The sequence below is a fragment of the Dipodomys ordii genome, unplaced genomic scaffold (genome assembly GCF_000151885.1).
Source record: "Dipodomys ordii isolate 6190 unplaced genomic scaffold, Dord_2.0 Scaffold74, whole genome shotgun sequence".
Lineage (NCBI taxonomy): Eukaryota > Metazoa > Chordata > Mammalia > Rodentia > Heteromyidae > Dipodomys > Dipodomys ordii.
Window position 1 is genome coordinate 1007037 of NW_012267290.1, and position 16154 is coordinate 1023190.

Here is a 16154-nt window from a genome sequence, read left to right on the forward strand (position 1 = left end):
AAAAAAAAAAAAAGTAAGTTTGGGCTCACAGAAAGTTTCAAAAATAGTTTATGTAGGATCTGTGTTCAATCTTTCCTGCCTCAATCTTCCTACTTTATATGACTGTAGAATATAGTAAACATTGATTCAGTCTACAGACCTTGCCATATTTCACCAGGTTTTATATGCACTCATTTGTCTGTATGTAGTTATGTGTGTGAGAGTGTGTGTACAGGCCTTGCTGTTATCATTTTATTACTTGTGTAAATTTCTGTGCCCACTGCTATAGTAAAGATAAAAAAAAACTCTGTTACAACCAAGGAATTCTCATATGCTTTCTCGCTAGTCTTTCCCATCCTAACTGCAAACAAGTACTAATCTTCTCCATCTTTATAATTTTGTAATTTCAAGAATGTTATGTACAAATGTCTTAAGCCATCTTGTGCTGCTATAACAGGCTATCACAGACTGAGTATTAAAGACAGAGATTTATTTTTTCATGGTCTTGGAAGGACCATGGAAGGAAGTCTGAGATTAAGGTGCTAGCATCTGGTGAGGACTTGCTTTCTTCAGAACAAAGAATAGTAAGAAAGGGATCATGTACCCCACACACTCATGAAAAGGGAGCCAAACTTGGCCTTTTATAAGGAACCCACTCCCACATTACGAATTCTCTCGTATAATAACTATTTATTCAGGAGGGCAGATACCTCAGAGCTTAATTACTTCTTAAAGGACCTACTTTGTGTGTGATGTGTGGGTGTGTGTGCACATGCACACATGCAGGCCAGACCTGAAGCTTGATCTCAAGACCTGAGTACTGTCCCTGACCTTGTACTCAAGGCTAGCCATCTACCACTTGAGTCATGGGATTACTTCTGGATTTGGGGTAGTTTATTGGACATAAAGAGTTTCATGGACTTTCCTGCCTGGGCTGGCTTCCAGCTATGATCCACAGATCTTAGTCTCTTGAGTAGCTAGGATTGTACAAGTAAGCCACCAGTGCCTGACTATTCCTTTTTTTGGGGGGGGAGAAGCAGTGGGCAGTCCTGGGACTTAAACTCTGGGCCTAGGCAATGACTCTGAGCTGCTTTTGTTCAAGGCTAATGCTACCACTTGAGCCATAGTGCCACTTCTGGCTTATTTGAGTGCTTTCTTGGAGATAAAAGTCTCGTGGACTTTCCTGCCCCAGCTGGCTTCAAATCTCTCTCCTCAGATGTCAGCCTTCTAACTAGCTGGGATTACAGGCCTGAGCTACTAGCAGGTTCCTACTTCTTAATACTGTAACAATGACAATTAAGTTTCCAACAGAGGAATTTTGGAGGATACATTCACACCAACATGTATTCAATTAGTATGGAATCTTTTAAGATGTGCCTTTTTTCTGTCCATGTTGTTATTTATTTCTATTGCTGAGCAACATTTTATAGATGACCCATAATTTGTTTAGTCTTTCTCCCCTAGAAGGACATTTGTGTTGTTTCTAGCTCTTTGTTTTTACAAATAAAGCTGTTATGAGCCTTCGTAGATAGTTTTTGCCGATAGTGGGGTTTGAAGCCTGATTACGGTCTTCCCATTAGCTTGCTTGCCTGGTCCTTATGCAGAGCAATTTCATTATACATCAGTGTAGAAACAGAAAGGCTTGGTGGTGAGAATATCTATAACCAGTTTAAAATCAGCAGTCTTATTGTACAAATGCAAGGGAAAAATACCCAGTAGTCAAAAAATGCGTATTTCTGGGATATTTGATCTACTCCTGTGATTATAATGGTTATTTAAGCACGGTTTTATGTTCAGGATTACTTTTTTCTTTTCGTTGTCTTAATATTAAGTTACAGTATAAGTTGTATTTATAGCATTTGGTTTCAGATTTTTTTTTGGCCAGTAGTGGGCCTTGAACTCTGACATTTAAATGTAATTCTCAGATCTCAGCCTCCTGAGCAGCTAGGATTACAGGTGTGAGCCACCCGTGCTTAGTAATTTGATTTCAGTTCAGAACATTGTTTACAAGTTTGTTTGTTTGTTTGTTTAATGGGAAAGAAAACAAGAAACTTAGCCAAAAGTGAGGGCTTTTCTCTCACCCAACCCTCTGAACAACTGTTACCTGTAACTACTTACCTTCTCCCTCTCCTGCCCTCCTTCACTGCTAGTCCTCTCTTTTTGATGTACATGAATTGAAGAAAATGTGGGAATGGACATAAAGAAAATCAAACCCTTTTGATCCCACCATCAATGAGTAAAACAATGAATAAATTACCCTTTTGAGCTTTAGTGCCTATGGATTGTGGCTTTTTCTCTATGTAAAATGGGTTACATTATTATTCTATGTTATTATTAGTGGTTCTCAGACTGTTAATATCACCTGTAATACTTAAAGTATGCAGAGAGACTCTGAGATATACCTTATACTTAACCAAGTCAGAATCAGAGTCAGGGCTATAGCTGAGAGGATGTTACTATTTTTTTTTAAAGCTCCTCTTTGGAAATTTTTAATAACCTATTTGGAAAGTAGAGATTGCAACTTGAGGCCAGCCTGGGGAAAAATTGAGATTTCATCTCAACAAGTCGGGCATGGTGGTACATGCCTGTAATCCCAGCTATGTGGCAGACTATAGATTGGAAGCATGGTCTATGGGCAGCTGTGAATGAAAACATGAGACCTTATCTAAAAAATAACTATTAAAAGGACATGACCTACCAGGGGCATGACCTACTTGGTGGAACACCTGCCCAGCAAGTGCAAGGCCAACTTCGCGCCCTAGTACGATCGACAAACAAGAAAAGAGAATTTTTAATAACCTGCAGAGGTGGCTTTCCTTTTTTTTTAATTGTGAAAATACCATACAGAGGGGTTACAATTACATGGCCAAGATACATTTCTTATCAAGCACTGTTGCCTCCTCCTTTGGTTTTTTCTTTTTTTGTTTGTTTGTTTGTTTTGGGTCCGGGTCGTGGGGCCTGAACTCTGGGCCTGGGTGCTGTCCCTCAGCTCTTCAGCTCAAGGCTAGCGCTCTAGCGCTTGAGCCACAGTGCCACTTTCGGGGTTTTTTTTTTTTTCCTTTTTGCTTATGTGGTGCTGAGGAATCGAACCCAGGGCCTCAGGCATGCAAGGCAAGTGCTCTACCACTGAGCCACCTTTCCAGCCCCTGCCTCCTCCTTTGTTTCCCCTTTCCATCCCTTCCCATCTGCCCCCGCCCTCCGTTTTCCTTTTTATTTTTATTTATTGTGTAAGTTCTAGGGTTTGAACTTAAGGCCTCAGGTTTGCTACATGGAAAAAAAAAGACAGTTGAAGTGCTTGATTATCCCTAGCACTACAAAAAAGAAAATGGAAAAGTTAAGTAGTATGTGTACTGGTATACTGATCTTTATCTAATTTCTCAATTTTAACTCTTTCCTAGCCATTCCATCCCATGGTGAATCTGGATTGCTCCCGGGATTTCCGGCCATTTCTTTGTGCACTCTATGCTCCTATTTGTATGGAATATGGACGCGTCACACTTCCCTGCCGCAGGCTGTGTCAGCGGGCCTACAGCGAGTGCTCAAAGCTCATGGAGATGTTTGGTGTCCCTTGGCCTGAAGATATGGAATGCAGTAGGTAGGAAAACCAGACTTTCATGGGTCATTTCATATGCCGCAGTGTATTTGAAAATTCTTGTCTTCCTCATCCACTTTAAAAAGCTGTCTTGAGACTAATTTTGTATGTATTAGTCATTCACTTTTAATAGCATTTTCATATTCTCAGAATTATATTTTGGAAGAATTGAGTGAAAAAGGTAGATTTTTTTTCATGAAGATACTTTAAAAATTAAGAATTATGTAATCAAAACATTCCATTGTTTTTGTCCCTTTAACGTAGGTTATAGGAGTAATACTATTTATGAAAAATTAGAAATTCAAAGAAGAAAATAATTGTTGAGGTAATCATTGATTACATGTGCAAATGACTGAAGTTGTGGTGTCATTCTTCATTTCTATGCTATATCTACACGCAAAATTCTGTGCTCTTCTCTCCCTCTCTCTCCCTCTCTCCCCTTCTCTCTCCCTCTCTCCCCTTCTCTCTCCCTCTCTCCCCTTCTCTTTCCCTCTCTCCCTCTTCTTTTTCCTTTTCTCCCTCTCCTTCCTCCCTCTCCCTCCCTCCCTTCCTTCCTCCCCTCCATCTCTCCTGTTTCTCCTGTCTCTCCCTTCCCTCCCCTCTCCCCTCTATCCCCTCCCCTTCCCTCCCCTCCCCTCCTCTCCTCTCCTCTCCTGTCTCTCCTCTCCTCTTCCCCCTCCCCGCCCCCCAGCTTCATTCCTGCAAGAATGAGCCACTGGTGCTCCACTCTAGCCCTGCTTTTCACTGGTTGTTTTGGGATAGCATCTTGCTTCCCACCTAGGTGCATGTCCAGACTATGATCCACCTAATTTAGATTTACCATTGTTAATGGTAAGGCTCATTCTACTGCTTACAGCTTCTCTCTTACAAACTTTTCTGCCCAGGCTGGTCTGGAATCACAGATTTAACATCAGCCTCCCATGTAGTTTTGGAACGACAGTCTCAACCACTACTTAGCTATGTACTGAAAAGGGGTCTTTAAATTTTTCTTCCCTAACTGGTCTTGAACCTCAATCCTCCAAATTTTAGCCTCCAAAATAGTTAGGATTATAGATGTTAGTGGCTGGTCCATTTTTTCCTCATCTTAAAAAGTAATTTTGCTGACAGTATCTGGTTGAAGAATGTTGTGTTCTCACATGGCTGAAAGGCCTGAGAGTATAGGGGTGTGTATTCTGTCTTTGAAGCCTTTTTTATCAGGATGTGCCTTCAAAGCTTATTCACTTCCCTGCTTATCTGTTTCATATTAACACATTGGGATTAACTTTCAACACATGATTCAGACTATAGCACCCACTCTTCAACTTTATGGACCATCTCAGACTTTTGATCTTTTTTTCCTCTTTTTTTGGGGAGGGGGTAGGAGGGTCAATTGTAGTCTTGAACTCACATCCTGGGTGTTGTTCCTGAGCTCTTTTTTTTTTTCTGAGCTCTTTTGCTAAAGGCTAGCACTCTACCACTTTGAGCCACAGTGCCATTTATGGTTTTCTGGTGGTTAATTGGAGATGAGTCTCACAGACTTTCTTACCTGGGCTGGCTTTGAACCTCAATCCTCAGATCTCAGCCTCCTGAGTAGCTAGGATTGCAGACGTGATCCACCGACTCTGGGCTTTTTGATCTTTTTTTTACCTCAATAGCCTCTTCCCTGATCACATTTATTTCTTTATGAAATGTCAGCTTCGTTGTCATGTGGAAAAAAAAAAAGATTAGCAAGTTCAACTTACTCTTTTTTTTTTTTTCCAGTCCTGAGGCTTGAACTCAGGGGCTGGGCACTGTCTCTGAGCTTCTTTTGCTCAAGGCTAGTGCTCTACTACTTGACCCACAGTGCCACTTCTGGCTTCTTCTGTTTCTGTGGTACTGAGGAATTGAATGAACCCAGGGCTTCATGCATGATAGGCAAGCACTCTATCATTAAGCCACATTCTCAGCCCCAACTCATTCTTTTCACTAAATGTGTTCAGATTTTAAATGTACTGATCTAACCAACTTCTTCAAATTAATTATGCTGTATATTAATGATTCTCAAACAATAGTGATCCTTTGTTATTTGTAACTACTTGTCTTGGTGAGGGAAATTTCTGTTTGTTTCTCAGCACTGTTGCAAAATCTGCACTATTGACTTTACACTTAACATCCTAGCCTGCTCTCCTTATGGGTAAAAACCCTCATACAGGTGCTTCTATGATCTGCTGTAGTTCTGGCTAGTCTTTCTTGGTTTCCTTCTTGGATCTTCCCACTCTCTGACCCTTGTGTAATGATGCTTCCCAGAGTTGAGAGTTCTGTGATCCTAACAGTTTTCCCTAGAGTCTCATCTCACTGATTTTAACTATTATTTATGTACTGATGACTCTCAACCCAAATCTGTAGCCTTGTCTCCATCTTAAACTCCAAAATTATATAGTCATCAGCCATTGGAAATCCAGGCCTGAATTTGTTGCCAGCACATTAGTTTCAACACCTCTGAAATGGATTCCTTTGTTTTTCTTTATTCCTTGGCAGTCGTATTCTATTCTTCCTTGACCTCAATCCCTGCGTTCAGTCAGTGGTGTTCTGTTGCTTTTATCCAACAACTTTCATATCTGCCTTTTTTATAAGTATTTGTTTTTAAATTTTATTATGTTCCAACTTATCCCTTGCCTCCATTTTCCCCAGCTCAGATCTGTCTTCTGCATTGCTCATATTTATCTTTTTGATTATCTAGGTTAGAGTATATGAATATATTTCATGTTCATTAGTGCAACAAATGTTAGTTGAATGGCTGTAGTGTTAGACACTTTTACATGCTGAAATATGCAGTGAGCAAAATAGGGTCTCTGTTCTTAAGAAGCTAGGATCCTTGTAATGGTTATAAAGGGAGGAAGATAACAAACAGGTAGATAATGTCACAGTTAGTATTCATCACTATAAAAAAGACCTCAGAAAACAAGGTATAAGGGATGATTTAATTGCTCCTAGTTTCAGAGGTTACACCTCAAGGCCAGCTGGCTCTGTGCTTCATGGCTATGGTAAAGTAGAATGCAGTGGAGGGAAGGTGGCTCAATGGTAGAGTGCTTGCCTCACATGCATGAGGCCCTGGGTTCGATTCCTCAGCACCACATAAACAGAAAAAACCGCAAATGGTGCTGTGGCTCAAGTGGTAGAGTACTAGCATTGAGCTGAAGAACTGAGGGACAACACCCAGGCACAGAGTTCAGGCCCCACAACTGACCAAATAAAAAAAAAAAAAAGAATGCAGTGGAGGGGTATATAGACTTTAATTGCCTTGTGAGTATTATGTTTACAAGTTTGTGACTGCTCCTCTATTCAAAGATAGAGATGTTGGGTTTTTTTTTGGGGGGGTGGGGTGGGAGGAGACAGGGATGTGTCTTTTATCTTCACCCCCTGGCATATTCCAGGATTCCAATAATAATTAAATACAATAAACTTCTGTAGTTTTTTTTCAAGTCCTGTGAAGAAAATGGTTTATATTAGCAAACAAAAAGTTTTGAAGATATTTATCAACTATGGTTATTCATGTATATGGTAACTTAATATCATTTATATTTTCTTTGAAACTAATGCCAGTAAGAGTAAAGGGTTGGTTGCTGGAAGTTGAAAGACTTATAATTTGATATTGGCAAGACAAGTGAACATGAAGGGAATTCTTGAGAATAGAATTCTTTTTTTTGGGGGGGGGGTCCGGTCGTGGGGCCTGAACTCTGGGCCTGGGGCGCTGTCCCTCAGCTCTTCAGCTCAAGGCTAGCGTTCTACCACTTGAACCACAGTGCCACTTCTGGCTTTTTTCTTTTTGCTTATGTGGTGCTGAAGAATCAAACCCAGGGCCTCATGCATGCAAGGCAAGCGCTCTGCCACTGAGCCACCTTCCCAGCCCCGAGAATAGAATTCTTGAGAATTCTTAGTCATGCAAGTATGTCTGCAGCGTAACTTTGTTAACCTTGTCCTGAGGCTTTCTCAAGTCTTTGGATCATTTCCTTTGGAAAACTTGTTGAAATGCACAATTCTAAGCTTTAACATCAACTTTCTGAAATATGATTTGTTGTGGGTCTTACTATGTAATGTAGGCTGACCTGAAACTTGATAGGTAGTTCAAACTGGGCTCAAATCACACTCCTACTACCTACTACTTCTCAAGGGCTGGGTTAACAGGCATGTAAAAATTTACACTTTTAAAATATCCCCACATTTTATATACATCAAAGTTTGAAAATGACTATTAGAGATAAATACAGAAATTAGGGAGAAATCAGGAATGGAAGCGCAAGGTGATATTAAAGAGTTGTAGCCAATGAAATAAGCAGAGGAAGGACTGAAAGTCTAGCCTAGTGGTAAAGAGTACAATGCCGTGAATTTGATTCCCAGCATTGCAAAAAAATAATAATTTAGAATAAATGTGAAATGGAAACAGGTGACCTAAAAACAGAGCTACTTATAAAGATATTTAAAAGATATTAATTCATAGCACCTTGGACCATGCATTTAGGAAAGAGTTCTTACTTTTTTTAATTAGCACACATTACCTTTATGATGTCTCCACACACGTATACGTGTATCCTAGTCATCCCTGCCCTTTGCTGTCACTCTCTTCCTCTCACTCTCCCTTCTTAAGGCACTTTCAACAGGTGCCACTGTTTCATTTTCATTTATGCAAAGAAACTGTATGGACCATATTTGTTCTCATTCACCCCCTTCATTCTCCCTCCCTTTTCCCTAGGAAAGACTTTTAACTCTAGGTTTCAGATTTTTGTTATAGCTCTATACACACATACACACACACTTTATTTTTTTTATTTTTGGGTCTGGTCGTGGGGCTGAACTCTGGGCCTGGGTGCTGTCCCTCAGCTATTCAGCTCAAGGCTAGCGCTCTACCACTTGAGCTATAGCGCCACTTCCGGCTTTTTTCTTTTTGCTTATGTGGTGCTGGGGAATCGAACCCAGGTCCTCATGCATGCAAGACAAGTGCTCTACCACTGAGCCACCTTCCCAGCCCCTATTTTTTTTTTTTAGTGTGTGTGGGGGGTTGTAGGGCTTGAACTCTGGGCCTGGGCGCCGTCCCTGAGCTCTTCAGCTCAAGACAAACACTCTACTACTTGAGCCACAGTGCCACTTCCATTTTTTTCTGGTGGTTAATTGGAGATAAGAGTCTCACAGACTTTCCTACCCCACTGGCTGTGAACCATGATCCTCAGATCTCAGCCTCCTGAGTAGCTAGAATTACAGATGTGAACCACTGGCGCATGGCTATATTTTTGTATTTTGAAATCATATTCTTAAATCATGTGCTTTACATAAATACCCTATATATGCTATTTGTAATTGATGACTGCTTTTGAGTACATTTGAATTAAGAGTTCTTACTGATTATAATGGTAGAACAAAATTAAGTTTAAAACTGTTTTGTTGCCGGGTGCCGGTGACTCACGCCTGTAATCCTAGCTATTCAGGAGGCTGAGATCTGAGGATCACAGTTCAAAGCCTGCTCGGGCAGGAAAGTCCGTGAGACTCTTATCTCCAATAAACCACTAGAAAACTGGAAGTGGTGCTGTGGCTCAAGTGGTAGAGCACTTACTTTGAGCTGAAGAGCTGAGGGATAGTACCCAAGCCCAGTGTTCACACCCCATGACAAACAAAAAGCAAACAAAAAACACTGTTTTGTTGTTGTTCTGTCATCTGTTTAGGTAGCTTATATAGAAAACATCACTGTTTCTTCCCACTTACCCAGTTGCCAGGATGTAGGACTAGACAAGGCCATAGGTGCTAAATTGGGGAGTACAAAGTGTCAGATAGCAGTAGATTGTCCTGTACGTAAAAATGGTTTTCATCTGTGTCTTTTTAGGTTTCCAGATTGCGACGAGCCATATCCTCGACTCGTGGATCTGAATTTAGTTGGAGATCCCACTGAAGGAGCCCCAGTAGCAGTGCAGAGGGACTATGGTTTTTGGTGTCCCCGAGAGTTGAAAATCGACCCTGATCTTGGTTATTCTTTTTTGCACGTGCGGGATTGTTCACCGCCTTGTCCAAATATGTACTTCAGGAGAGAAGAACTGTCGTTTGCACGCTACTTCATAGGATTGATTTCAATCATTTGCCTCTCTGCCACCTTGTTTACTTTTTTAACATTTTTGATTGACGTCACAAGATTCCGTTATCCTGAAAGGCCTATTATATTTTATGCCGTCTGCTATATGATGGTATCATTAATTTTCTTCATTGGGTTTTTGCTTGAGGATCGAGTAGCCTGCAATGCATCTATCCCTGCCCAGTATAAGGCTTCCACAGTGACACAAGGATCTCATAATAAAGCCTGTACCATGCTTTTCATGGTACTCTATTTTTTCACTATGGCTGGCAGTGTATGGTGGGTAATTCTTACCATCACATGGTTTTTAGCAGCTGTGCCAAAGTGGGGTAGTGAAGCAATTGAGAAGAAAGCATTGCTGTTTCACGCCAGTGCATGGGGCATTCCTGGAACACTGACTATCATCCTTTTAGCGATGAATAAAATTGAAGGTGACAATATTAGTGGCGTGTGTTTTGTTGGCCTCTACGATGTTGATGCATTAAGATACTTTGTTCTTGCTCCCCTCTGCCTGTATGTGGTAGTTGGGGTTTCTCTCCTCTTAGCCGGCATTATTTCCCTAAACAGGGTACGGATTGAGATTCCCTTAGAAAAGGAGAACCAAGATAAATTAGTGAAGTTTATGATCCGGATTGGTGTTTTCAGCATTCTTTATCTCGTGCCACTCTTGGTTGTAATTGGATGCTACTTTTATGAGCAAGCTTACCGTGGCATCTGGGAAACAACTTGGATACAAGAACGCTGCAGAGAATATCACATTCCATGTCCATATCAGGTAAGGGAAACCTCCTTATCAATTTCAGAATGTGGCATACTGAAAAGAAGGCATGTTACTGTAAAGGGTAATGTTAACTGCTTTTGAGCTGTAAACTTACACATTAAAATTTTCAAGTGAAGATAATTGACAAATACACTTTAAGTATATATTTGTTTGTACAGATATTTTAAATGATGATTTGTAAGTCATAAAGCAAAGCTATGGACTTCCAAGCAATTTATTTCTATTAGCACTAAGCAAAGTTTATCGATTGTTGGAAAGTTGAGGTTTGTAGGGGGAAACACTGCATCAACTCTGACTTTAAGCAAGGCACTGTTTTTTGTGGAAATTTTCCTGATGGTTGGATTAAGAATTTATTTGAAAGAGAGTCTCAAGTTCTTAAAAATCTCATTCAAAGCTTAGAAATATTGAGTGACTTGTTCATGCTGAGTAAATAACCAGCTGGGTTCAGTCTTAGAAGAGTAGTGTAGTCAAGGAAATTTTTTGGAGGTGTTTGTGTTACATACTTATCTCGCTCATCTTAACCCTTCTCTAGAACCTATGCCTCTTGCCATTAGCCTCCCTTCTTCATTTTTAAACAAATTGTTAAACAAGTTGTTTTTTTTTAAGCAATCTAAGTTGGTTTCTTCTGTTCATCATTATCAAATGATATTTACCATTCTCCTAGTGTTTTACACTGTTAGGAGTATTTAGCTATAAAACTTGATATTTTTCAAGCTTAAACAGTATAGGATAAAAAAATTAAACAAGTGGGAAAATTTCATTCTGTAATTCACTTTTTACACTTGATGGATTCATTGATTGATTGATTGCAGTACTGGAAATTGAACTTGAAACTCTCAGGTAAGCACTCTGCCACTAAGAACTGTGTTCTTAGGCTTTAGCTCTTTTATATTCATATCATCCTTCTATTTGAATAAGAATTTTTGTAGATTGGTCATCAAAACATGAAATTACTGCATGTAGGAAACAGATGTCAAATGGTTGGTTTCATTTACATTCACACTAGAATATGTTCCTCCCTCTTCTCCCCATTGTGATGCTCTTAGGCATTTGAGTTTTGCCTAAAGCTCAGTTTAGTTTAGTATCAGTTCTTCAGTGACTTGTGTTTCCCTTGTTAATAATAAGATTGAGAATATTTACATACATCTGTTGACTGCTCTGCCTTTTCCGCTTTTTTTTTTTTTTTGCCAGTCCTGGGGCTTGAACTGGGGACCTGAGTTCTGTCCCAATCTTCTTTTGCTCAAGGCTAGCACTCTACCACTTGAGCCACCTCTGGCCTTTTGTTTATGTAGTACTGAGGAATTGAAACCAGGACTTCATGCATGACAGGCAAGCATTCTATCACTAAGCCACATTCCCAACCCCTCTTTTGCTTATTTTTACCTTTGTCCATTGCTGTAGGTTATTTGCTTTCTGTTGCTTAGTAAACAAACTCAGTAGTCTTTCTTAGTTATTTTCATTGTAGATATCTTCTCTGTAGCATGTATTTTCACTTTATTTGTGCTTTGTTGTCTTACATGTTTCATAGAACTTTTCCTGTCACTAAAGTCCTAAAAGTGGTCTGCCAGATTTTTCTGCAGGTTTTGCAATTTTCTTTTTGATGCATATCCTTGACATTCATTTTCTATATCAACAAACCACTATTTGTCAGATAGCCTATCTGAAATATAACATATCTGTGTCAGAGATAAGTTTCATTTTAGGGCCTTTTGTTCCTTTGGACCAATTGTTTGGCCATGTGTCAATTCCACATTTCCTCTACTGTGTTTGTCCGATGACACTTTGACCTTTTATGTAAATTTTAAGATCAATTTTTTTATGGAAAAGACTGATAAGATTTTAAATTGAAATTGTTTTTTATTTCTAAATGAGCCTAAGGAAAATTGCCCCCTCTTGCAGTACTGAACCTTGATATCTTTGTTTTTATTTGTACCTAGAACAAAAAAATCGTTTTTTGTTTTTTAACGATTGTGAGTGATATCTTACCTCAGTTGGTATTAAACTGGATGATGTAAAAAAGAAATTCTACTGAAGGATTTAAACAATGATCTTGTGTTAAACATTCTGCTGATTCTTTGTTCTAAAGATGTATAGATTGTCTTACTCTTTGTAGAATCTTGTCTGCAAATTAGAACAGATTTGTCCCTTGCTGGCTTCTAAATTTGTATCATAATAGTTGAAAAGGGTTGAACATCTACTTTAAAATTCTATCCTACTATCCTCAAAATAAGAAGGCAAGTTGGTTTTCTTTTTTTGGGGTCCAGTCGTGGGGCCTGAACTCTGGGTCTGGGGCCTGAACTCTGGGCCCTCGGCTCTTCAGCTCAATGCTAGCACTCTACCACTTGAGCCACAGCGCCAGTTTTGGCTTTTTTCTTTTTGCTTATATGGTGCTGAGGAATCGAACCCAGGGCCTCATGCATGCAAGGCAAGCGCTGTACCACTGAGCCACCTTCCCAGCGGCAAGTTGGTTTTCTAAAACAAGTTTCAATTTCTTTAATTTGCTTTGTTCAGGGTTTCATTCTTAAGGCACTTAAAAAAATTATTGTTTTTTTTTAGAGTTGATATACAGCAGGATTACCTTTACATAAGTACATTTCCTTTTACATAGTGTCATCTGTTCCTTCATTCTCTCCCATTCCCTCCCTCCTCTCTCCACCCACAAGTTGCATAGTTCACTTTCATGAATGACTAGTGCAGCCAATGTGCTTTACTGCTGTACTTCATCTCCATTTTCTTCTGATTCTGTGCCCTCCTGAAGATGTGCACCTGAATGCACTACATATAAGGTAAAGAATATAGAGTCAAATTAAGACAAAAGTCCTTTTTCCCATATCTTTGGAGTTCATTTCAGTATGTATATTATTTTATATACGCATACATTTATATATACATGTACATACAATTTTGTTGTTGATGTTAGTCAGGGACTTGAACTCAGGGCCTGGGCTCTGTCCCTGAGCTCTTTTGCTCAAGGCTAGTGCTCTACCATTTGAGCCACAACTCTACTTCTGATTTTTGAGGGGTTAATTGCAGATAATAGTCTCACAGGGACTTTTTTGACTGGGCTTGCTTTGAGCCATGATCCTCAGATCTCAGCCTCCTGAGTAGCTAGGATTATAGGTGTAAGCCACTGGTACTTAACTATCCCCTCCTTTTTTTTTTTTTTGCATCTAATGTTACTTGTCTATTTTTCTAAATGTTTGACTTGAAAGTTTAACTCATATGCTGTCAATATTTCCTAATTTGTTTAATGTATTTAAGCCAGGTGCTGGTGGCTCATGCCTGTATTCCTAGCTACTCAGGAGGCCAAGTTCTGAGGATCATGGTTCAGGAAAGTCTGTGAGACTCTTGTCTCCAGTTAATCACAGAAAAAGCCGGAAGTGGTGCAGTGGCTTGCACCACTTGAGAGTAGAGTCCTAGCCTTGAACAGAAGGAACCCCAAAACATCACCCAGCCCAGAGCTCAAAAGAAAATAAAAGAAAAAAGTGTTTTAGGCCTAGCTAGATTACATAGCTGCCTCCAAAGTAAATGGAGCAAGCAAGATGGCACATACCTGTAATCCTAGCAATTGAAACCTGGGCAACTTAGGGAAACCTTGTCTCAAAAAATAACGAAACAAAGCTGGGCGCCAGTGGCTCACACCTGTAATCCTAGCTACTCAGGAGGCTGAGATCTGAGGATAGCAGTTCAAAGACAGCCTGGGCAGGAGAGACCGTGAGACTCCTATCTCCAATAAACCACCAGAAAACCGGAAGTGGTGCAAGTGGTAGAGCACTCTCCTTGAGCTGAAGAGCTGAGGGACAGCGCCCAGGCCCAGAGTTCAAGCCCCACAACCGACAAAAATAAGTTCAAATAAAATGAGGGCTAGGAAGGTGGCTCAGTGGTAGAGTGCTTACTTTGCATGCATGAGGCCCTGGGTTCTATTACTCAGCACCACATATGCAGAAAAAGCCAGAAGTGGCGCTGTGGCTCGAGTGTTAGAGCACTATCCTTGAAGAGGAAAGGGACAGTGCCCAGACCCAGAGTTCAGGCCCCATGACCATCTAAAAAATAAATAACAAAACGAAAAACACAAGAGAATAGTTAATTCTGACAAATGAGTAAGATTGCTATTGCTCTGTTATAGTCTGAATTAGTATCTTCAGTTTTTCTAAATACTGATTTTTAAAAGCACATGTTTTCTTTCATAAATTGCCTCATTTTATCATGTTTCTTCTATCTAATCCAGTGCAATATGTTCCAAGAATATTGACAGTAGAACTTTTGTTTCAGTAATAGAAATATGTTACCATAGCACAAGCAGCTTAACTCTGTCAAATTGACATTAGAAACATTTGCAAAATTCTAAAAGAAAAAGAAAAAGAAACATTCTTCCAGCCACACAAGACAACCCATCTGTTTATCCAGTCTTGATTTAGAAGAATACAAAAGTAGCAAAATAATGTGAAAACTGATTTTCTCTGATTTTAGCTTCATTTTTTGATAGGATCACAATTCCAAAAAATCAGATTATGAAAAGATCACGATGTTTCCATCATTACAGACAGTGCATAATTTGTAAGATTAGTGTTTGCTACTAATGTTATAAAGTTGTGGATATCTTGCCTATAGCTTTCTAAGACCAAAGTAATTTCTCCTCAGAATTGTTTAGTTTCTGTTATTGGAATTTCCTGAAAAATTATTCTAAATCGCTTGTAGGAAAAAAATAATAGATTATTAAAGAAATGTAGGATATTGTAGACATTTATTAAAACAGTATTGTCTGTAAAATACTGTCTTGGCAATTTTGGATAAATGAATTGAAACATAAACATTGCAGTATGTGTCCTCTAAAACAATAGCTTAAGCTGTGAATCTAATTTATGCATTAATTGCATAAATACCTGTTGTACAAATGGTTCACTCATTAAAAAATAAATTAAGTATACTTGTCATGATTTACCATGGGTCACAGCAACTTCCTACAAAAATGGCAGATAAGCCGGGCGCTGGTGGCTCACGCCTGTAATCCTAGCTACTAAGGAGACTGAGATCTGAGGATCATGGTTCAACGCCAGCCCAGGCAGGAAACTCCGTGAGACTCTTATCTCCAATAAACCACCAGAAAAACCGGAAGTAGTGCTGTAGCTCAAGTGGTAGAGCGCTTGCCTTGAGCTGAAGAGCTGAAGGACAGCGCTCAGGCCCAGAGTTCAGCCCCACGACTGACCAAAAAAAAAAATGGCAGATAAGGTTGGGCACCAGTGGCTCATACTTGTAATCCTAGCTACTCAGGAGGCTGAAATCTGAGGGTTGTAGTTCAAGCCAGCCTGGGCAGGAAAGTCTGAGAGCTCTTACCTCCAATTAATCACCAAAAAAGCTGGAAGTGGAGCTGTTGCTCAAGTGGTAGAGCACTAGCCTCAAGATGAAAAAGCTTAGGGTCAGTGCCCAGGCACTGAGTTCAAGCCCAGGACCAGCTAAAAAAAAGAAAAAAATAGTAAAATGTTTTAGGCTTTGTGAGCTGTGTGGTTCAGTTGCAAGGGATCAACTGCTCATATGTGGCAAAAGCAGCCATAAACAATAAGCACATGGAAAGAAGTATTCCAATAAGGTTTCATTTACAGAATAATCTTTGGAAGCTTAGAATATGGTTCAAGTAGTATGATGCTTGCCTATCAAGTTCAGGACTCTGAGTTCAAACCATAGTACCACCAAACAAAAAAACCCAGCTGGGTGCTGGTGGCTCATGCCTG

General features: G+C 39.8%; 1 protein-coding gene across 1 annotated transcript in view; it reads left to right on the forward strand.

Moving 5' to 3' along the window:
• The window catches only part of Fzd3 (frizzled class receptor 3), a 49354-nt gene that overhangs the window by 14905 nt on the left and 18295 nt on the right, over positions 1-16154 (forward strand). The window contains exons 3-4 of the mRNA XM_013024222.1: positions 3378-3574; positions 9402-10419. Of these exons, the coding sequence (XP_012879676.1) occupies positions 3378-3574; positions 9402-10419 (1215 nt within the window). The remainder of the gene's footprint in view (positions 1-3377; positions 3575-9401; positions 10420-16154) is intronic.